The sequence below is a fragment of the Pipistrellus kuhlii genome, unplaced genomic scaffold (assembly GCF_014108245.1).
Source record: "Pipistrellus kuhlii isolate mPipKuh1 unplaced genomic scaffold, mPipKuh1.p scaffold_m20_p_3, whole genome shotgun sequence".
NCBI lineage: Eukaryota > Metazoa > Chordata > Mammalia > Chiroptera > Vespertilionidae > Pipistrellus > Pipistrellus kuhlii.
The window spans coordinates 3,060,423-3,083,832 of record NW_023425529.1 but is presented as its reverse complement, the minus strand read 5'-3'; the positions used below and the strand labels follow the sequence as shown (position 1 = coordinate 3,083,832).

Genomic DNA, 23,410 nt, shown 5'->3' with positions numbered 1-23,410 from the left:
AGATGCAACCCATCAAGTCATGGACTAAGACAGTGGTCGGCAAACTCATTCATCAACAGAGCCAAATATCAATAGGACAATGACTGAAATTTCTTTTCAGAGCCACATTTTTTAAACTTGAACTTCTTCTAACACCACTTCTTCAAAAAATAGACTCACTCAGGCCGTGGTATTTTGTAGAAGAGCCACACTCAAGGGGCCAAAGAGCCGCACCTGGCTCGCGAGCCACAGTTTGCCGACCACGGGACTAAGACATTGAGGAGCTCAACCCCTGTCCTGAAGATATCAGGGAGTCCATAGGGGCTTCGGCAGGTGTGGCCTGGCCAGATGCAAGCCAGAGCAAGCCCACCCTGGCAGGGCTCAGAGGTGGAGGGTTAGAGGGTCAGGTGACTGAGGAGGCCGAGCCGGGATCCGAACAAGAGAGGGGGGAGGCTGCCAGGTCACAGGTGAGGACGGTTTTGGCCACAGTCACAATCATGGCACGTGTGGAATGTGGGCTGTTGTTTTTGGTTGCCAGTAAGATTAGAATGGAATTTTGCTTGTTATGTTTTGTATTGCGTTGCTTTTTTTCACGAATGTAACTGTTTCCCATGCAGCCTTATAGATGCAAAGGACCACGAGTTCTGTCGCCCCACGCACCTGAGTTTGCATCTGGGCTGCACCAGCTGCACTATTTTATTATTTTTTTTACAGAGAGGAAGGGAGAGAGAGGTATAGTTAGAAACACCGATCAGCTGCCTCCTGCACACACACCCCTGGGGATGTGTCCACAACCTGACCGGAATTGAACCCGGGACCTCTCAGTCTGCAGGCAGACGCTCTGTCCACTGAGCCAAAGTAGTTTCGGCCAGCTGCACTTCTTAACCTCCCGAGCCTCAGTTTCCCAGGTGATGAGAGATATGCTTGAGACATGCTTCAGACCGTGTCTGAAACATAAATATTAGCTTCTCATTCCTTTCTAAAGTGCTTCTTGACTGTCGTCGGAGTAATCTGGAATGTCAGTCATTAGACAGTGGGAGGTGTGTTCTCCTAGTCACGGTCTGTTTCCGCAGTTTTCTTGGTAACCGTGGGCCTGGAAGTCGCTTGGAGTGGGAGCAGGGAGGTGTGGAGGCGGCGGGGGTGGGGGGTGGGGGGCTGGGGGAACAAATACAGCTCGAGAAATAGGAAACCTGAGAAGCTGAAAGGACCTCCCGCCTCTCCTCCCTTTTCTCTTATCCCTCCATCTGCCTCCTGCTCTCCACTCTGCACCTGACGGACCCCAGATCCCGGGGCCCTCGGCTGCCTGGTCCCCAGCTGGTGCTGCTTCTCTGCCCTGCAATCTGACCCGGGCGGGCCTGTCTCTCCTTGACTCTGTCCACCCCCGCCAGTTGCTCCGTCCTTGTTCCAGCTCCCAAGGCCACCCTCTAATCCACTCCGGACCATCAGGCCATAGCCACCTGCTGTGAGGCGGCCCGTCTCTGCTCAGCGCTCTCGTTGGAAATGGCGGAGACAGCTGGGTCCCCTGCACCCACCTGCTCACAGCGCCCTCTCAGCTTTCCGGCTGTCATCGTCTCAGCCCATCCTCCTGCCTGGGAAACCCGAGTCTGCAAAAACAGGAGCTTCTGTTGTGGAAGGAGTCTGAGGGATTACCTGCCTGGTCAGAGATGTCACCAGGTGCCTGCTGTGATCAGTTGGGGCCTGCCTACAGAAGGGGCACCGAGGCTCCGGAGGACCAGGATCTATTAGCGAGGTCTGCCGTGCACGGGTGCAATCCATTAGCCATGTCTGTCATGGGTGCAGTTTTATGGATGGCAGACATGACTCCCATGATCAGATTCAAGGGCACTGAAAATAAATAAACTTCCCCAGCATCATCTCTCATTACCTGTGAGGCAGGTGTCATGCTCCAAGGCTTTAGATTGGGAAACTGAGGCTCAGGGAGGTTAGGATGTGCAGCTGGCGGATGGCACAGCCAAGATTCATACAAGTCATGAGACCATGTGAGGGGACGCCCGGTCCCCTGCAGGATAAATCTGACTCCTCTACAATCCTTTTGCTTTTCCTCACGAAGGAAGGCTGTTTGGTGCTTGGATATCTCTAACAGCTTTTCCACACTTAGTAATCTCCCCTTTATTATTTGCATTTCTTATTTATTGACGAGAGAGAGAGAGAGAGAGAGAGAGAGAGAGAGAGAGAGAGAGAGATCAACTTGTCGTTCCACTTATTTATGCATTCTTTGGCTGCTGCTTGTATGTGCCCTGATGGGGGATCGAACCCTCAACCTTGCCAACGGAGCAGATTTCTAGCAGGCAATAAATTAAAACATTTTTGTTGTATTTAATTTTTACAGTTACCTTAAAAAAATTTTTTTTGTTGATTAAGGTATAACATATTTGTCCTCAACCCCCCATTCCAATCTCCCACTCCCCCCCACTCATGCCCCCCTCCCCATTGTCCTCGACCACTGGTTAGGCTCATATGTGTGCACACAAGTCCTTTGGTTGATCTCTCCCTTTTATCCCCACCCTCCCTCTGAGGTCCAACAGTCTGACCCATGGCTCCTTATCTCTGGGTCTGTTCTTGTTCATCAGTCTATGTTGTTCACCATTTCCCCTACATGAGTGAGATCATGTCCTACTGGAAATATAAGAATCAAAAATGAGACGAGCAATAATCGTTATGCTGAAAGGTATATGAATCAGTTTGTAGAGTTTCTTTCTGGGTCACCAGTTCTTTTGAGACCCAATTTCAATGTCAAACAGTTCCTTATGTGTACGTGTCAGCAATTATATTTCAGTTCTAGATGGCGGGCAAATGGTGGTTACAGTTACTTTTTATTTATAGTGAATATCAGTTTTCCATTTCCTGAAGCAATATAAAGATTTTCCTTTCACCCTAACCGATGTGGCTCAGTGGATAGAGCGTCGGCCTGTGGACTAAAGGGCCCCAGGTTCGATTCCGGTCAAGGGCATGTACGTTGGCTGCGGGCACATCCCCAGTAGGGGGTGTGCAGGAGGCAGCTGATGGATGATTCTGCCTCATCGATGTTTCTAGTTGTCTATCCCTCTCTCTTCCTCTCTGTAAAAAATCAATAAAAATATATAACAACAAAAAACAAACAGAATAAAAATATAAAAATCAAAAAGTCCAGGCCTTTGCAAGTCTCCAAGTCAAGGAAGGAGATTGTGAAAGACATCACAGGTGTGGCTGGTGCTGAGGACAGAGGGATAAGAAGGGGAAGGGTGATGGGGAGCCCTGAGGAGGAGGTGGGAGGGGGAGGACTGCCTTGTGAGGGGATGAGCATCCTGGAGTGGGCATGCTGGAACCAGCGGGCAGGGGGCTTCCTCTCTCTGAGTCCTGGCCTCAGAAGGGTCAAGGTGCCCAGGGTGCTGCTGGGAGGTGGGTGGCACCCCGTGCGAGAAGGCAGCTGGGTGCGGGAAGCCCAGGCCAGGTGGTGCCCGACAGTTCGTTAATTCATCTGGGGAACACTATGAGGTGCCAAGGGCACTGGGTCAAGTGCAGTGAACGGAGCTGCCCTTGGAGGTGTGCCAGCCCCTGGGCTGCCGAAGAGACCCCTGCAGTGGAGGGCGGAGGAGGATCGAACCCTCAACCTTGTGTGGCTCAGGAAGGGTCTCTTTCCAGCAGCATGCCTTAGAGCTCTGTGGGAGGACCCAGCCGGTGTCCACGTCGCTGGGGGATTTGTGTCCATACTTGGGCCACAGCCTTAAAGACGCAGTAGCCAAGCTTTTTGAGGTAAATTGAGATCCCAAAGGGAAATGACGGGGCCTCTTCATCAGCCGCCCTGCGGCCCCAAGAACTCCAGCACTGAATCTCAAGGTCCAGGCTGGTTAATGGAGGCGGTGTTTTCCTCCAGGAGAAGCTGACCCACGCTGGAAGGGTAAGGGGAGCTAGTCACCTCGATGAGAAAGGAGAGGGCTCAGAGAAGGGCATGGGCAGAGGTGTGGGGGCCTGAGGGAGCTCCACGGCTCAGGAGGACCGTTGAGAGGGTTCTAGAAGGGAACGGCCAATGTGGTGCTGGAGGGGCCAGGGCCAGGCCAGGAAGTGGGAGGAGGACAGAGGGCAACAGGGACCGCAAGGCCGGGTCTGTGTGTTGGAAGGAGTGCTCCAGCTGCCCCAGGAGGATGGGCGAGAGGGGGTGAGGCCGAAAGGAGGCCCTGCAGACCCCGGGAGACATGAGCACGCGCCTCGAGGGGCGGCTGCAGGCTGGAAGGTAAATCGATGCTTCAGAGATCAAGTCCAGGGTCCCGGTGACGGATGGGGGAGTCAAAGTGTCCCCTGCAGTCCCCGGCTTGGACAGTGAGTAGGGAGCAGCCGCTGAGGCTCGGAGCCGAACGGCTGAGTGCGCGGGGCCTGGTGGGGCCCTCTGAGCAAAGATGCCCGAGGGGCAGCTGGACACCGCGGAGCTCAGCGGCGGGCCGGCCTCGAAGGCAGAGTCTCTTTGAGTGCTTTCTCCCTGCAGCCTGTTCCAGGAGCCTCCTCCTTCGCTCCCTGAGTTCAAATGCCCAAGACTGAGAGAAATCTGATTGGCCAGCGCAGGCCCGGCCTCTGTGATTGGACAGAGCTTCTCCTCTGAAGCACATCATAGGTTGCCAGTCACTCAATCGGTGGGCTTGTGTCAAGTGCCACATCAGCTTTAGCAGGACCTATACATACAGGCACTGGTCCAACAGCGGAGAGCCACGGCCCAGCACCCGGGCGTCCGTCTACATCAAGTACACAGGCTCCTGATCCTGGAGCTCTTGGAGGGACAGGTAGGCATCCGTGTTCAGGGGCAGACAGGAGGTGGGGGCCCTGACCTGGCACTGCCCAGGAGGGCTGGCACAGGGGAAGCCGGCCCCCTCCCCAGGGCCAGGGCCAGGGCCAGGGCCCTCCTCTCCCGCTTCTCCTGTTGCAATCTCCTGGGGTGACTGGCATCTCGCCAGGCCGGTGGCTCCCGGGGTGGGGGGCCCCAGGCGCTGGGGGGCCCAGTCTCTGGGGACTCCCTCCTGCAGAGCGGTCCCCTCCCTCTCTTCACAGGCCCCGGTGCCCCCCGGGGCAGTGTTTGGGGGGCTCGGGCCACCGAGGAGACTGGGGGAGAAGAGCAGCAGGTCCTCCCGGGGCGGGAAGGTGCAGTAGGCGTCATCCTCCCCAGGGGGAAGTGGCAGGGGCGGGAGGAGGGGCCCCTCGGGTGCTCCGGGCCCGTCCTCCTCCAGCTCCTCGGCGTAGGGGTCGTAGGTGAAGTACACCTGGCAGGCCTCGATCTCCAGCGCGTCCGGGAGGTGGAAGAAGAAGTAGCCTTGGTTGGTGAAGCAGCTGGTCAGGGAGTGGCCGCTGGTCTCCGGAGAGGGCGAGGGCCCCTTGTCCGGCCGCAGCAGGAGCAGCTGGGCGGCCTTGGCGTCCCGGTCCAGCACCTCCAGCGGAGAGATCTCGGGGGCCGGGCCGCTGGGGCTGAAGGACGACGAGGGGAAGGGCGAGGAGAGCCACTTCTGCCGGAAGACAGACCAGAGGGGTGAGTGGGATGCCCCCTCCAATGAGCCAGCCAAGGCTGCCCACCCCCGCACCCCACCTGCCTGCCCACTGGCTCGGGGACCCCTCGGGGTCAGCCCGAGGAGGTACTTGCTCCCCAGCCCCAGCCAGGCCTTCCTGGCTTCCTTCAGGTGCCCAGGGCAGTGTTGGCTCAACAAGTGACCGCTCACTGAGCACCTACGACAAGCCTAGGGCTGCCCTAGGGACAGAGGACACGGCGAGGGGTGGAACACGCGTGTTGGGTGGGGACGAGCATGTGTGTGAATCCACCGGCCAATGCTGAGGCAGAAGGGGCCGAGGGCGCGTCCTGTTCACGATACAGACTCGCCCTGGCTCTGAGCACTCCGCCAGCGGGTGGCAGAGCTGGGCACAGGGGAATCTCTCTGGTGGGAGCTAATGGTCCCCCAATTCACTTCCCCCTCCCAGTGCCCTGTGCCTCCCACCTGCCCCACCTCCACAGAGAGAAGCGTGCCCACCAGAGCACTTCCCAGTGCTGCAGTAGCCAGGGCCCTGGCCAGCAGCAGGGAGACCCGGTCCAGCCCCACTCGCTGGCTGTGTGACTGGCCGGTCCCTGCACCTCTCAGAGCCTCAGTTTCACAGCCGTTTGCTGCGTCCTCCCTGCTTCCTCCCAGGGGCCTGCAGGGAGCTGGCCAGTAAGAAAATGAAGGCGGGGCCTGGCCAGTGTGGCTCAGTGATTGAGTGTGGACCTGTGAATCAAGGGGTCACGGTTCGATTCCCCGTCAGGGCACATGCTCTGGTTGTGGGCTTGATCCCCAGTGTGAGGCGTGCAGGAGGCCTCTAGTCAATGATTCTCTCTCATCGTTGATGTTTCCATCTCTTTCTCCCTCTCCCTTCCTCTCTGACATCAATAATAAACCTATTTTTTAAAAAGGAAAATGAAGGTGGAAACAGCGGGCACAGGGTACAATCCACGCTACATAGTGTGTGTGTGTGTGTGTGTGTGGGGTCCCCCAGGGTGGTGTGAGGGGGGCCTCGGGTGCATTTGAGAACCCCAGCTCTCTGTCCTGGGGTCCCCACAGCTGGACCGTGGTCCCCAGAGCCAGGCCTGCGGGCTCCTCCCTGCACTCCTGTGCCCCCAGCACTGGGCCCGGGGCCCAGGCAATGTTTTTCAGATGAATTAATGTCCAGGAGAGAACTGTCCTGCTTCTCCTCCCCAGAGAAGTTTCTGGAGCTAAGTGGGCTGTTGTACAGACACATACACACACACACTTCACACACACACACACTTCACGCACACACACACACACTTCATACACACACACTTCACACACACACACACTTCACACACACACACTTCATACACACATGCTTCATACACATGCACTTCACATACACACTTCACAGATACACACTTCACATACACACTCCATACATACACACTTCATACACACATGCTTCATACACATGCACTTCACATACACACTTCACAGATACACACTTCACATACACACTCCATACATACACACTTCACACATACACACTTCATACACACATGCTTCATACACATGCACTTCACATACACACTTCACAGATACACACTTCACATACACACTCCATACATACACACTTCACACATACACACTTCATACACACATACACTTCATACACACACACTTCACACACACACACACTTCATACACACACTTCACATACACTCCATACACTTCATACACACACTCCATACACACACTTCACACACATTTCATACACACACTTTATACACACATACTTCATACACACACACTTTATATACACATACTTCACGCACACACACACATGTGCACTACACACACGTGCGCTTCACACACACATGTGCACGCACACACACACACGCTCTACAAAATCTACCCTCCCCCAAGCCAGAGTTTGTGTGTGGAGGAAAAGGTAAGAGGAGAAGTTAAGGATGGGTAGCCAACGAGGAGGGGGGAAAGGGAGGCCGGGCAGGTGCACAGAGGCAGCGGCGATGAGTGTGCAGCGGGAGCTGCCAGGGCCGTGGCCAGGCTGGCGTCCCAGGCTCTCTGGGTCCTGAGAAGTGTGTGTGGTCAGCCACTTCCTGGCCAGGGCCACCGTCCACATGCCCTGAAGCCCATTGGGGGGACACACAGGGGAAGCTCATCCTCCTCGTGCCCACACACACACTGGCATGCATGCCCAGGTCCTCCATGCCCTCACGCACACGCTCACATGCACGCCCAGGTCCTCCATGCCCACACACTGGCATGCACGCCCAGGTCCTCCATGCCCACGCACACACTGCATGCACGCCCAGGTCCTCTATGTCCACGCATACACTCGCATGCACAGCCAAGTCCTCCATGCCCACGCACACACTGCATGCACAGCCAGGTCCTCCATGCCCACACACACGCTCGCATGCACGCCCAGGTCCTCCATGCCCATGCACACACTGCATGCACGCCCAGGTCCTCCATGCCCACACACACTGGCATGCACGCCCAGGTCCTCCATGCCCATGCACACACTGCATGCACGGCCAGGTCCTCCATGCCCACGCACACACTGCATGCACAACCAAGTCCTCTATGCCCACGCACACACTGCATGCACAGCCAAGTCCTCCATGCCCATGCACACACTGCATGCACGCCCAGGTCCTCCATGCCCATGCACACACTGCATGCACGCCCAGGTCCTCCATGCCCATGCACACACTGCATGCACAGCCAAGTCCTCCATGCCCATGCCCACACTGCATGCATGCCCAGGTCCTCCATGCCCACGCACACGCTCGCATGCACAGCCAAGTCCTCCATGCCTGCGCACACAGTGCATGCATGCCCAGGTCCTCCATGCCCATGCACACACTGCATGCACGCCCAGGTCCTCCATGCCCATGCACACACTCGCATGCACGCCCAGGTCCTCCATGCCCATGCACACACTCGCATGCACGCCCAGGTCCTGTCCCTGGACAGAGCAATGGGTTGTGGCCTTGCAGCTGGGGGTCCCGCCATAGAGAGAAGGAGGGGCAGTTCCCCCACTCCCATGCAGAGGGGGGTCCCTCTTGGCTGCCCGACCCCCAGCCACATGGTGCATCCCCAGGGACTCCTCCTCACAGGAGGCTGGGCCGGCGCTGTAACTGGGGGTGACCTCATGGGAACATGGAGTGATCTGCAGCTCTCCACTTTACCTCTTTTCTCTCCAGGAAAGACCCCACTTTACCTCAAAATGCCTAGGCCCGTGGTCGGCAAACTCATCAGTCCACAGAGCCAAATATCAACAGGCCAACGATTGACATTTCCTTTGAGAGCCAACATTTTTAAATGTAAACTTCTTCTAATGACACTTCTTCAACATAGACTCTTCCAGGCCGTGGTATTTTGTGGAAGAGCCACACTCAGGAGGCCAAAGAGCCGCATGTGGCTCTCGAGCCGCGGTTTGCCGACCACAGGCCTAGGCCATTGAGTCAGGAAGACGTCAGGCTGGAGGAGGACTGAGCGTGCACCGAGTCCAGCCTCCAGCCTCCCCGCAGGCCCAATGCAGGAACCCCTTCAGCCGTGTTCTGCTACACAGGCAAGGCTCGCTTGCATACCTTTGCTGATGGGGAGCTCACTACCTTCAGGCCTGAAGGAGGAGCTTTCCGTGGCTACCTTCGCCCACATTGAGAGAACTGCAGGTAAGACCTCCCAGGCCCCAGGGAGTTTTCCAAAGAATTCCAGAAGGGGCCCGGGCCAGCCTGAGAGAGCACCCCCACGCCCGCTCAGGATAGCAGGTCCTGGATGGCTTTCTCGCCCCTCCTGACCTCTCTCCTCCCCCACCTCTGCCCTCCCCCCAAATCTCCGGTGCCTGCGGTAGGGGTGGCGAGGGCGGTAGAGGCAGCCCACCCCACCCTCCCCCTTCCCGCTGAAGCTTCCTTCCTGAAGTGGGTGTGAGCTGGGGGCAGGGGCGGGGAGACCACAGCTTTGGATGGAGTTCAGTCTCACTCTGGGCCAGCACGTCCCAGGTGAGTCTGAGTTTTGCGGCTGAGGTGATGCAGGACTTGGGAGCATCGGGGAGAAGTCGGGGAGCCCACAGAGCAGGGGTGCGCTGGCTCCGTGGTAAGGGGAGTACTTGTACCCACAGAGCCAGCCAGGAGGGCGTTAGGACAGACGCCGGTGGTGGGCCTCCGGCTCAGGGCTGCCATGGACAGGGGTTCGGGTTTGCCCTGGTTTGGGGGTGTGGTGGGCGTGGGGCTGAATTCCAGCCCATGCGCGGCTCGCCAAGACCTATACTCTGTCAGCAGGCTGGTGGCAGTGATGCTAGCCGCGGGCCAGGCCACATTCTCGGGGCCGCACACACATTAACACTACATCCCTCCCCGTTTTACAGACGAGGAAACGGAGGCTCAGAGATGGTCTGTCCCTTGCCCAGGGTCACACAGCCAGGACGTGGTGGAGCCGGCATCAGGACCAGGCAGTCTGGCTCCAACAGGAGGTGCCCTTCAGCCTGAGAACCGCCTCCCCGCTCTCCGGCACCACTGCCCACGCCCTTGCTGGCTGGCACCCGTCCGATCCCACCCACTCCCTCCAAACTCCTACCTGGAAATCACCTCCGTGCTCCGAGCTCAGCTGCGAAAAGAACTCCGAGGGGTCTGGGATGTGACACTTCAGAGCCTTCTTGAGCCTGAGCGGGGGCGGAGGAGAGGGGAGAGGAAGGTGAGGGGGTGGCGGGGGTGGGGGGGCAGAGGGGGTGTCACACAGGAGCGTGCAGGGCAGACGGGGAAGCCAGCGTCTTACCACGGCCCGAGGTACTGGCAGTTGACCAGCAGGTAGACTACGAAGATGAAGCCCAAGGCACCGCAGATGCCCACGAGGATGTTGCCGAGTGAAGGGGCTGCTCAGGGTGGGAGGGAAGCAGGGAGAGGGGTTCGAGAAGCACCCGCCTCACCAGATCCCTCCCGAGTCGCCCCTCCCCCAACTGGTGCTGGGCGGCGGGCCATCTCTGCCCCGGAGGCCTTCACTGCACCCCGCTGGCCCCGCCAGGCCGACAGGGGGCACCGTGTGCCTTTCTTACAGCAGCCCTGCCTCCGAATCATGGTACCCATTTTACAGATGAGGAAACTGAGGCTGAGGGGAGAACGTAGCCCACCCCCCACCACCCTGGAAGGCACCAGGCGTCTGAGGCTTCAGGATGGAGAACGTGAAAAGAGCCTCTTTTGCCAAAACCGGTTTGGCTCATCGGCCTGCGGACTGAAAGGTCCCAGGTTCGATTCCGGTCAAGGGCATGTACCTTGGTTGCGGGCACATCCCCAGTAGGGGGTGTGTAGGAGGCAGCTGATTGATGATTCTCTCTCATCGATGTTTCTCTCTATCCCTCTCTCTTCTTCTCTGTAAAAAATCAATAAAATATATATTAAAAATAAAAAGACCCTCTCCGGCCTCCCCACTAACTCACAGGCTGAGAGCACCCCCCGGGCCCTCCCCGAGTCCCCGTTCCCATCTGCGAAATGGACACAATTATGCCCCCGCCACTCACACTGCAAGGCCACATCAGGCGAGCTAAGGGTGACTGCCGAGCACTATAGCTCAGCCCCAGGCCTCCCTCCCCCGCTGTCCCAAGACCCCGCCCCTTCCCGTCCAGCCCCGTCTCACCGTCAGGCCTCCTCCCGGCCAGCGGCTGCTCTTCGGGCCTCGTCCGGAAGGCCAGGGGCCGGCTCCAGGGGCTCCAGGTCTGGAGGCTGCCCCGCTGGGCCCGGACCCGCACCTGGAGCTCGTACGGGGTGTCGGGGGCGAGCGTCTCCAGGAAGATCCACCGCTGGTTCTGCTTGAGGCTCAGCACGGAGGCCTCCTGGGCAGAGACAGGACGGTCAGCGCCAAGGGGCCCCCATGCCCACCTCCCCTCCCGAGGCAGGGCTGGCCAGGAGGCGGAGCAAAGTAGGGAAAGTCACTCTCCCTCCCCCACCCCCACCCCGTCCTCCCCAAAGACTTCCTCTCTACCCAGTTGCTGGGGCCCAAACCCCGGGGCCGTCCTAAACTAAGGTGAACAGACGTCCCACTTTTGGCCAATTTGTTCTGCGTCCCATGTCCCGCGGCGTTTTAAAAAGCGGGACGCGGGACAAATTGTTTAAAATCGGACTGTCCCGCCAAAAGCAGGACGTATGGTCACCTTATCTTAAACCCCTCCCTCTCACTCATCGCCTCCAACCAAAGCCATGTGCCAATCCACTGGTCCCACCTCCAGGACCTATGGGGACCCTTCCTCTCCTCCCCTCTCTCCCTGCCCCAGGCCAAGCTCCCACCACCTCTCAGGCCTGAGGCTGGTCGCCCTGCCACCACCACCACCACCATCACCACCACCGCGTTCACAGACCTCTCCCACCCTGCATCCTCTCTTTGACTTTTCCCGGCCCCCCCACTGCCAGGCGGTGTTTGCCTTTGCAGCAGTGGCTGCTTCCTCTGTTGGGAAAACCAGCCCCAGACCCCTGCAGGGCCAGCTCCTCCTGCACCTCGTCTCTCAGACCAGCCTCTCCTGGTCCCAGTCCCTCTTGGAAGGGTCATTGCGTGTCATTTTCTTGGTAACTTTTATCAATATCCCGCACTCTTCTGTTTCCATGTTTGCTGACGGCCTGCCTCCCTCCCCCCACCCCCCCCCCCCACACACATACATGTGAGTTTCCTGAGAGCGGGAAGCTTGCCAGCCTGGCCCCCACTCTCTCCCCAGCACCCAACAGAGTAGGCATTCAGGAAATGTTTGCTGAGTGACTGAGTGAGGGAATAAGAGTGATGGATGAATAAGTGCAGACCCCTGTGGCCCGGGCTCAGCTGGATCGGAAGAGCGGAGAGGGGGCGGCCCAGGGCCTCTGAGATCTCAGAGGGAAGGTGCCTGGCTCTGGGCTGTGTAATCTCCCCTGGGGCCAGCCTGGAACCTGCCACCCGCTGGAGCCCCTGGGCTGTCGGGGTCGCAGGGAGGGAGGGAGGGAAGGAAGAGGCCGGAGCAGGCCGTACAGAGGAGCGGCAGGGCTGCCTGGGGCTGTCCCGCCTTTGCAGAGATGGAGGACAGACAGGGTGAGCAGCATAGGAATCGGGGCAGGCCAGGCCAGGCCCTGTACTCACCTCCCAACTGTGGTCCAGGGACCTCGTTCGGACCTCAAACTCCAGGTAGCTGGTGATGTAGTGGGAGGCCTGGGGGGCGTCCCAGGTTATGTTGCATGTGCTGCTCCCCTCCTGGACAACTTGGAGGGAGTCCGGGGCCATCAGGCGGACTGGAGGGGAGGAACGGGGACAGCAGGCGTGGGGGATGCTGGATCGTGACGCTGAGAGGGTGAAGCTGACAGGCACTCCCGCTTCCACCTCTGCACCTGCTGCTCCTCCCTCCTGGGGCGCCACCCGCCTGCCTACCCCCCTCACCTCCTTCATGTCTTCCGAGCACTGTCCCCACCTGACATATGGAATCCCTGTTTTGGGTTCCTCGTGTTCTGTCTCCCTTGTGAGCCTGCTGAGGGCAGGGACCCGTTCTCTCATGTGTCTCTGGTGCCTGAAACTTCACCTGGCGCGTAGTAGGCGCTTTATTGTCTTCCGAATGGAGGACTCAGGGCAGCCTTCCTCTGCGCTCAGAAACGAGCTAAGCAGTTTAACCGGATCGTCTCATTCATGCAATTTAATTATCCCGATAATCTGCTATGATTGCAAGGTTTTATGGCTCTGAGGTTAAATTGATCTGACTTCTATAATCCTGAGACTTCGTAGAACGCCACGAACAACGATAAGGGTATGTGCATCACATGTGTCAAACACAAGGCCCGTGGGCCAAATCCGTCCCGCCAGGCCTTGCAATGTGGCCCGCACCGCGCTGTCATCACTGCACTCCGCTGCGTTTCCATCACAATGACAGTTTATGACTGTTCAGTAAACCATTGGGCCCGCGATTTAGGCTGGATTTTAGATTTTGGCCCCTTCTCTGATTGAGTTTGACACCCCTAAGCTAAACAGTGTGAGTCGTGGCTTAGAGACTCCTTACAATGAGCATGTGCAGCAGGTAACCGACTGTCCCCATTTTACAGATGAGGAAACCGAGGCAGACATGTTAAAGGACCCGCCAGCCAGACCACACTGTCACGGCGGGCCTGCATTTAGAACGCTGCCTTGGATCTCCCCCTCTGCCCACCTCTTCCCTAGAGATGGCCTGCCAGGTCTGGAGGGAAGCAGGAAGGTGGGGCCAGGCACCCAGTCACTCAGCAGACACCCCCCAGAGCACCACACGGACTGGGCCCTCAAACTGCAGATGGGTTAGCTCTGTCCTCAGGGAGCTCACAACTGAGTGGGGGAGACAGACCCATCGCCAGGCAGTGGGAACCCAGGATATAAACTCCCTGGGAGGGGAGGTACCAGGGGGTGGGCGAGTCTGGGAAGGCCTCCCGGAGGAGGTGACTCCTCGCTGGGCCTTGAAGGGTGAGTGGGAATTTTCCAGGTGGGAGGAGCCTTCCAGACCATGTGAACAATAGGTGCAAGGGCTCAGAGGCACGGGGTGGGTGAGTTCCGAGAGCTGGCCTTGGGCGTGGCGGGGATACAGGCCACAGAGGAGGATGCTGGGGGAAGCCAGGCAGACTCCCACGTGGCCTTGGATGCCAGGTTGAGGAGCCGGGACTTCATCCCGGGGCCAGCGGGCAGTGCTGGAACAGTGAGGTCCCAGAGAGAAGGCAGGGAAGGAGGTGCCCAGCCCCACTGCCCCAGGGACCCCTCACTCACGGTTGTCAAAGGGCTTGAAGTTCTGGGTCAGCACACTCGTCCACCTCTCCCCCTCCAGGCACCTCACGCTTATGTTCACGGTGTCTGCGGCGGTCAGTTTCTGGGCCTGCAGGCAAGGGGCAGAGGTGTTGCTGGGGCGGGGGGAGGGGGGAGGCCATTGGGATGAGGGCGGGGGGAGAGGGGGGATGCTGGAGGGGAGACCAAGACTGCAATGCAGGTGGGGCCCACCCCACGCCAGCACTAAGGTAGAGGTCGGCTAACTTTCTGATGCAAAGCATCAGGTAGTGAGTACTTTGGGCTTGGCAGGCCATATGGTCTCAGTTATAACTGCTCAACTCTCACACACATGGAAGAGAATGGGCGTGACTATGTGCCAATAAAACTTTATTGACAAAAACAGACAGCAGGCCGGGTTTGGCCCAGGGGCCACAGTGCATTGTCAACCCCTGCTCTAAAGCGAAGCGAGCTGCCTGGGGAGAGAGGGCATTCCCGGTCACAAGAGGTGGGCAAGCAGGATGGGTCCCCAAGAAGGGGCAGGGCTTTGAGTGTGAGAGCCTCCCCTCCCCATCTCCTTCCACCCCCGGCCCTGACTTTTCTGGAAGGAAATGGCCAGGCACTAAGCACTGCACAGGTGCTTTAGCCACTTCTCTGGCCTGTTCTCAAGCAGGCCACCCCCTCCTGCAGGTGAGAAACCGAGGCTCAGGTAAGTTAAGGGACTTCCCAATGTCACACGTCTGATCTGGTCTGCCGGGGAGCCCAGATTCGAACCCAGGCTCCGTCCACAGCTGCACAGAGGCCGAGCCCTGGCCCGCCACGCCTGACTGAGGGCTGCCGAGTGAGGCAGCCCCGCAGCCCTGCAGGAGGCAGCCCGCTGCAGGCACCCTGAGGGTCTGCGCTCTGGGGTCCGGGGGCTGTGTGTATGCCCAGGACCCAGGCAGTCTCCCTGGCCTGATGCAGGGCCACTAGGAGCAAACCATGAACCTGATCATCAGCGTTCCCAGAGCTGGGAACTCCTCCCTCTGCCCAACAACCCTGCCCTAGCCTTCTTCCAGCTCCTATGGGGGCCAGGTTGCCCCAGGTAACATTAGTATTATCATTAGTGCGCGGGATTCATTCATGGTGGGGGGTGTGGCCTGCAGGATCGCCATCTGAGCGGCTGTTCCTGCTGCGAGAGCAGCCGCTCATCCTGGTCAGCCCAGCGGTGCTTCCACCGTGGGAGCGCACTGACCACCAGGGGGCAGCTCCTGCATTGAGCGTCTGCCCCCTGGTGATCACTGCCCGTCATAGTGACTGGTCAACCCATCGTTCTGGTCGTTCCACCATTGGGTCGCTGGGCTTTTTTATATAGGATTTCTACTAGAGGCCCCATGCATGAACTCGTGCACATTGAAAGGAAATTAATTAGAAGAAATATCTTAGAGGCTGGGGAGGGACCATATGAGGTTGGCTCCAGGGTGTGTCTGACCCATCTCACCTAGTCCCCATTGGGGCGATTGGAGCCGGGGAAGGACTGCAGGAAGGCTCCAGGGCATGTCCAGCCTGTCTTGCCCAGTCCGATCGGAGCAATCCAGGCCGATTTGGGCTAGCCAGGCAGGGGAGAGACCGGGAGGTTGGCCTGCCGGTGGAGGGATTGAGGGAAGGCTCCAGGGTGTGTCCAGACTACTCCCCTTCCATCAGACCCCAGCAGCAAACTAACCTACTGGTCCGAGCCTCTGCCCCCTGGTGATCACTGCACGTCATAGAGACTGGTTGAACGGTTGACTGAATGAAAGGTCGACCGATTGGCCGGACACCTGGCATGTTAGGCTTTTCTAAAGAGAAATTATTGTTGTTGTGGATGCCAATGATGCATTCCGAGTACTCCGCCTGTGGCAGGCATTCCTCTAAGCATTTGTGCGTGTTGCCTCGCTTGGTTTTCTCAGCATCCTTGAGGCAGGCACTATTGCTATCCTCGTCCTGCTGCTTTCCAGACTGGAGCACAGAGAGGCCTAGGGATTTGCCTGAGGCCACACAGTCAGGAAAGCCACACTGCTGGGGGGACCAGGACCTGAGGCCAGGCCCCCGCAGAGCTCACGAGAATGCATATACCTTGGTGGTGGTTGAGAAAGGTAGTCTGGGCGTCCCTGGTGCCCGCCACTGCCAAGGAAGCTTTGCCAGGCAATTATTTGCTGAGCATGCACCCACATGGGCACAACCCATGTCCTTCCAGAGACAGCCTAGTGCCATGGTGAGAGGTCCAGGCTGGGGTCTGTCAGGCCTGGGTGCAACCCCAGCTCTGCCACTCACTCAGGCCCACGAACAGTCGTGTCAAGAGCGGGATCTACTCTGAGTGGCGTTGCAAGCGTTTTATGCTCAGACCAGCCCTGTCATTCCCATTGTCCTCCAAGATTTACGGGAGGGAAACTGGGCACGAAAGCCACCCAGTGTCACCCAGCTGGTGCACAGCGGAGCCAGGGCCGGAGCCCAGACTGTCCAGCTCCAGAACCCACACACCAGACCCCACACCCCCTGCACTTGGGAAGACCTCGGTAAGAGTAGGGTGTGTGTATTACTGTTCCTGGGTGCTCTCCCCGCTTGATGAGGCGTGCGGGAGTGCAGGGGAGCCACCAGCACGGGGAAGGCTGCGGGAGCAGAGCGTGTGAGCTCACGTACCGGGAATCCATCACCCCGGGTCCGGCCTGCGTTCCGGCCTTCGGACGCGGCCCTCCTTCCTTCTGCCGCCCCAGCCCGCCCCGGGCATCCCGCTCCACCCACGCTGGCTGGCCACGGGGCTTGCTGGGCCCCAGCTCGTCTCTGGAAGGACACCCCTCGGCACCCATCCTCCCCCTGGTCCTCTCCCCTCGGTGATAGACACTCACATTTCGGGGTCCCAGGATCAGGTTGCAGGACCAGGATGCCGGGCCCGTGGGGAGCAGCTCACAGGATTCGTTCCAGGGTCTTTCGAGGCAAAAGGACTGCTTAGAAGATGCTCTACGGCCGTGGTTCTCAGCCTCTCTAATGCCGCTGCCTTCTCATACAGCTCCTCGTGTTGTGGTGACCCCCAACCATAACATTATTTTCGTTGCTACTTCATAACTGTAATTTTGGTAGTTATGAATCGTAATGTAAATATCCGTGTTTTCCGATGGTCTTAGGTGACCCTGCTAGCGGTTCTCAACCTGTGGGTCGCGACAGAGCCTAAGACCATCGGAAAACACGGATATTTACATCACGATCCATAACAGTAGCAAAATGACAGTTACGAGGTAGCAACGAAGATAACTTTATGGTTGGGGGTCACCACAACCCAAGGAGCTGTATGAAAGGGTCGCGGCATTAGAGAGGCTGAGAACCACTGCTCTGTGGAACCTCACAAAGTGCCCGTTCCCGAATCTGCCCTCCGTCCCTCATGGCACCTCTGCGGCCCTCCCACCCCCACCTCGCCCCCAGCAGCAGCGCAATTCAGACCAGCCTGTTCGGACCCCTGGCCTCCGCACCAAAGGCCCGCAGTGGTCTCTGGGGCCTGACGGGGCCTCACGGACCCCACCCACAGGAGCCTCTGCTGCTGTCAGCATGCTGCGTGCATCCTGCAATCCCTTCACAGCCCCCACCCCTAGCTCCCCATCACCCCCGTCTGCTCCTCCAAATCCCAGGTTCCTCCCGACGCTTGGGGAGCTCCCTCTCCTCCCCCCTCTCCGCTAAAGTCAAGTCCAGCCTCAGTAGAGAAGCCCAAAGCCCCATGCCCCCAGTCTACCCTGTCCAGCTCATCGCCAGCCTGACACACACACACACACCCCTCCACCCAGGCTCCCGTTAGGACTCCGGAGTGGGAGCGTCAGTGACGGTAAGATCCCGCCGTCCGGGCGTCTGCGGGGTGGCCAGCGACCCCACTCACCGATTGTCGGGCCGGGCGTGGACGTGGCAGGAGGAGGCCTGCGGGCCCCCGTCCCGGCTCCACACGCAGGAGATGTTGGCCCTCGAGTTGTAGAAGCAGGTGAGCGCAGACGTGTCTGCCAGCAAGAGGAGGCGTGAGTGCTGGCTGCAGGGGCCACTGCCGGCCCTCGGCGTCCCCCCGCCACCCCCGCTTCGGGCCTCAGGCTACCAGCTGAGAAGCTAAGCAACCCTGGCGGGCGGAGAAGGGGTGAGCGGCCCACGTCCGCGAGGACAAAACTGAGCCCCAGAGGCTGCAGGGCTGAGGCGGGACTGGGATGAGACGCCAGCGTCTCCTATGGTTCAGAGGGGCATGTGGGGGCAGTGGGGGCAGGACAGAGGGGGGAAGGGGAAGGGGGTCCCATGGTGCCTGCCTGCCTGCCTTCTCCCTCCTCCTGCCCTTGATGGTGGCCCTTCTACCAAGAAGCAGGGCCCACCACCCAGAAGGCCCTTGGCCTCCTTCCGGAAGGAGGGCACCGCTGTCCAGACGCCAGGATCCTCACCGTTCGCCGCTGTGGACGCCAGAGGGATGGCCAGGGCCAGGAGGAAGGCGAGGAGGGACAGGCGCCAGGTCAGAGCAGGAGCCGCCATCACATCCACAGGTGGGGGCCGGGGAAGGGAGCCCTGGAGGGAGGAAGAGGGGAGGGAGCGCCGTGAGCACCCGCCCTGCCCGCCACCACCCACCCTGCCCGCTGCCACCAGCCCTGTCCAGCCTCTCGGCCTTTGCGCCTGCTGTTCCCTCTGCCCACACATGCGTATCCCTTCAGAGCCAGGGACCCGCACGTCGTCATTGCTGAAAGGGCTTCTGGGTAAGCCCAGCCCCTTGTTCAAAATGGGGAAACTGAGGCCCAGAAACAGGAGCGGCATGCTCATGCCCACCTGGGAGGCCAGCACAGCTGGGGTCAGAGCCCACCCCCTTCCCCACCCGGCCGCCTCCTAAACCACATGACACCACTTGTCCAGGCGTTCCTGCGTGCCAGGCTCCGTGTGAAGCTTTAAAAGCAGCAGTAAGAGCATCGGAGATACCGGTATGATCCCCGTTTTCAGAGGAGGAAACGGAGGCACAGAGACGTGAGTTTTCCCAAGGCCGCCGGCTGCTAAGAGGCAGATGTGGGTCTGCGCGAGGGCGGACTCCCCGGAGCCCAGCAGGGCCCCTCCTGTCACTGCTCTGAGTCTATCTCCCACTCCAGGTCATTAACCCGCCCAAGGTCACGTGCACGGAAGAGGCCGAGCTGGGATCCAATCCCCGCACCCCATCCCCAGGCCCGTCTCTCACGTCGTTCCACCCTGCCCAGCCCGTCCCAGACACTGGCCCCAGAGGTAAGGCCAATAGCCCCCTGCCTCGGGGCGGCACGGACCGGCTGCGGCCTCTGGCCTGAGGTGGGAAGGAGCTCAGAGAAGTTCGTGGGCTCCTCCGTGCACGGCCCCTTCCCCCCAAAGGGTGAGCTCCCCTGGGTGGGGTTGTCACTTCTTTCTTTGGACCCTCCACATATTACGGGGCACGGGATTGGGACTCCAAAGGGTGCAGAGCCCAGCACAAGGCTCTCCGGGCAAGCCCCACTGTTCCCCTTAGTCACTACACCACGCCCCTGGGGCACAGGTGCCCCCTAGGGGTGTCAGCAGGCAGCCCTGCCCTGGACGGGACCTGGTACGAAGCCCCAGGTGAGAGGAGGTGGCAGAGGCCTGGGAGAGCACAGGAAGGCCGTGCAGGCCACGGTGTCAGCAAGACGCGCCTGGGCAGGGAGAGTACCGTCTGAGTCCCCGCCCTGGCCGGAGGGCGCAGGGCATATCAAGGCGCACAGGGCCTGGGGGAAGGACGGAGCCAGGACAGACAGACAGGAGAGTGTGGGTGCCGGGGTGGGGGCGGGGGCTCCTAGCGGGCTCTGAGGCTGCGCCATCCTCAGAGGAGGAAGCCGAGGCTCAGGCAAGAACCTGCTCTAGATCACAGAGCACGGAGGAGGCCCAGCTCAGGGAGGAGGAGGCAGACTCGGAGCCCAGGCTGCTCTGTCCGGGCTTCCCGCACACCCGCCCGCACCTCCCGGGGCCACCGCCACCCCGAGGCAGGCATCACGGGCACCGGCCGGTAGACACCAGCCAAGGCTGAGGCACAGAGCTGCCCCAGGGACTGACCCAACGCGTCTGATTCAAGTCAGAAGATGCAGATAACGATGGCGGTGACAACGGGAGGATGAGGACGAGGATGAGGAGGTGACTAATGCTCGGTGCCCGGCACTGCCGTCAGCTGTGACCTCATTCACCTCTGAGCAGCTCCCCTTATGACTGAGTCCCTTCCCCAGACGGGGACGGAGGCACATGTCAGAGGCCCAGGTCTGAGCCCAGTCGGGACAGTGGAGGCTCCAACGGGCAGAGACGGTGAGAATGGAAGCAGCAGTTCAGGAGCCAGAGATGAGTCCCATTGACCCCGTACCCTCTGACCCCTCCCCTCCCCCCCCCACACACACTCGGGGCTCACTCTCGCTGTTTCCCTCTGGAGGGCATCTCCCTAGGGGATCCTGACTGTGGGGGAAGGAAGGGCACCTAGGGATGGCTCTGTCCCACAGCAGCCCCATCCCCACCGCACCCCAAACACCGTTAAGGGCGGGAGGCCTCAGCCCCAGGAGAGGAGAGAGAGCGTGCTCTTCCGACAGCCCCATCCCTCCAGTATTGCCCGGAGACACCTCCAACCCGCCGGCCACACAGCCAAGTGAGGGACCCATCAGGACCCGAACCCGATACCTCCCGGCACCCCCACTTCCCAGACTCTCACCCCACAGCCTCCTCAGCGGGACACTATAGGGTGGGCCTCGCCAGGATGAGCCCCTTCCCCGTGACCTTGACCTCGAGCCCCCAGGCTGGTGGCAGGGACCCCCACGGGAGCTCCCGGTACCTGGGGACCGCCCGGCAGGGTGCGGGCGAAGGGGCACCTCACCTGGCTGCGGCATGGGGCTGCGGCGGCCGGCGCTCTCCGCTCCCCTCGGTCGCTGAGACCACAGCCATCTCCCCCCGCTCCTCTCTGAGGACTCAGGTAGTGACTGCTGGGGGCAGCTGGCTGAGATCCCAGGGCCGGCCCACTTCCTGCCAGAGGCTGGAGGGGCAAGGCCCGGGGGCGGGAGGGGGGGGGGGGGGGGCGGGGAGCTGGCTGCTGAGAAAGCCTGAAACTCCTAGGCACCCAGGCGATAAGATCTCCCTCCCCCGCGGGGCGGGGCTGGCAGGCCCTGTGGCGGGCATACACACTCTCTCAAATAGACAGAAGCCCGAGGGGCTGCGCCCTCTGTCCCTCCCCCACCACCTCCACCCCAGCCCACACAGGCCACCTCAAGCCTCTGACGCCCCATCCAGTCACACATACCACCCCCCCCCCACACACACACACACACAACACCCAGGCCGCACACAAACGGGCCCCTTAGGCCCCTGCGATTCTCACCGTCACCAAGCCCGCCTCTCGGAGACCCCCCTTCCCACTCCGGTTCCAGGCCCCTTAGCACTCAGAGGTAGCTGCATGTTGGGGGCTTTGCGGACCATTGGATGGCCACTTATTTTTTTAAATATATATATATATATTTTATTGATTTTTCACAGAGAGGAAGGGAGAGGGATAGAAAGTTAGAAACATCGATGCAAGAGAAACATTGATCAGCTGCCTCCTGCACACCCCCCATTGGGGATGTGCCCGCAACCAAGGTGCATGCCCTTGACCGGAATCGAACCTGGGACCTTTCAGCCCGCAGGTGATGGCTACGTATGGAACATTCTAGAACCTTCCTCTTTCTCTTTTATTGGGGGGAGATGGGGTCAGCTCAGGGCTTTTTGGAAACGATGAAAACGCATATGGACCCCTCTTTAGAAAAGTGCACGTTTACGTCTGTGGGGTGTCCCCGGCCCCAGGACCCTGGAAGCTGCGGCCAGTATCCTAAAGAGGCAGCTCAGACCCCAGCCGGGCGGCGGCTCCATTGGTTGGAGCGTTGTCCCAAGTTGCTAAGGTCAGGGGTTCGATCCCCAGCCGTGGAGCAAACAAGAATCAACCTATGAATGCATACATAACTGGAACAGCAAATGGACGCCCTCAACTCTCTCTCTCAAATTAATAAATACAATGTAAAAAAAAATAAATGTTAGAGAAGCAGCTCTATTCTCTCCCTTTGTCCTGATGTTAACGGCCCTGCTGGTAAGCAGATGTCTCTTTCCAAGACGGGTCCAAGGTGGGCAGGAGGTGGGCGGGGAGGGCAGGTCTGCACAGAAGCAAGAAAGCAAATGAAAGAAACCAAGAGAGAATTGGGCCGACCCCCTCCAGCCATGCTGCCAGGAAGATGATTCACGCTGCTGGGAGACTGATTCACCGGGTGAAGGGCTCACAGGTCCTGCAGGCACGTCCAGAGGGCTCGCCGGGCCGACCCCAGGCAGCAGACTGCAATACAGGCCAGTTCCTCCCCACCCACCCCATCCCGCCCCACTCCACCCCACCCAGCCCCTTAGCAAGGTGTCCTGGCTGCCAGAGAAGGCGATAACACAGTTGCCACACAGATGAGAAAACTAGCCAACACGTATTTCTGGAAGCTTCTCAGGAGACCAGGAACCCTAGCTCTCCTGGGAAAGAAAGCCAGGTGAGGAGGGGGTAGAGAGGCTGTTTTTACCCTAGACCCTTTATACCACATAACCTATTTCCTGCCCCAAAGTACGCGAATTGAGTTAAAACCTAAAAACAGCCCTCGCCGATTTGGCTTAGTGGTTAGAGTATTGGCCCGAGGACCGAAATGTCATGGGTTTGATGCCTGGTCAAGAGCACGTATTTGGTTGCAGGCTCAGTTCCCGGCCCCGGTCAGGGCCTGCGCGGGAGGCCACGATGAATGATGTGTCTCTCTCACGTCGATGTTTCTCTCTCTCCCCTTTCCCCCTCCCTTCCCCTCTCTCTAAAGATGAATGGGAAGCTCTAGCCCAGTGGTAGGCAGGCAAACTCTGTTGACTAATGAGTTTGCCGACCACTGTCAAATACTACCCTTTACCTCTGTGCACACAATATGCCACAATTGCCTAATCCTCAGGTTCCAAATACACGGTAACATTTAGTCTACAACCGTAGGCAAACTCATTAGTCAACAGAGTGGCAAACTGCCCTAGCCAGTTTGGCTTAGTGGATAGAGTGTCGGCCTGCAGACTGAAGGGTCACAGGTTTGATTCTCATCAAGGGCATGTGACTGGCACAGATTCCCCCCCCCCCCGCCCCCTGGTGAGCAGCACGCGGCCCACAGTAGAACCAGGAGAGGGGAGGGAGGTGTCTCCAAACAGCCAGA

General features: G+C 59.4%; 1 protein-coding gene across 1 annotated transcript; it reads right to left on the bottom strand.

The window, feature by feature from the left end:
• Positions 1-3,063: 3,063 nt before the first annotated feature.
• IL2RB (interleukin 2 receptor subunit beta) lies at positions 3,064-21,167 on the bottom strand. The gene is made up of 10 exons (XM_036458615.2): positions 21,049-21,167; positions 18,623-18,743; positions 18,085-18,199; positions 17,069-17,147; positions 14,211-14,316; positions 12,579-12,727; positions 11,118-11,313; positions 10,263-10,359; positions 10,065-10,149; positions 3,064-5,465 (listed from the first exon to the last, which is right to left on the bottom strand). The coding sequence occupies exons 2-10, from the start codon at positions 18,708-18,710 to the stop codon at positions 4,704-4,706; spliced, it is 1,677 nt and encodes a 558-aa protein (XP_036314508.1). The 5' UTR covers positions 18,711-18,743; positions 21,049-21,167; the 3' UTR covers positions 3,064-4,703.
• Positions 21,168-23,410: the final 2,243 nt, after the last annotated feature.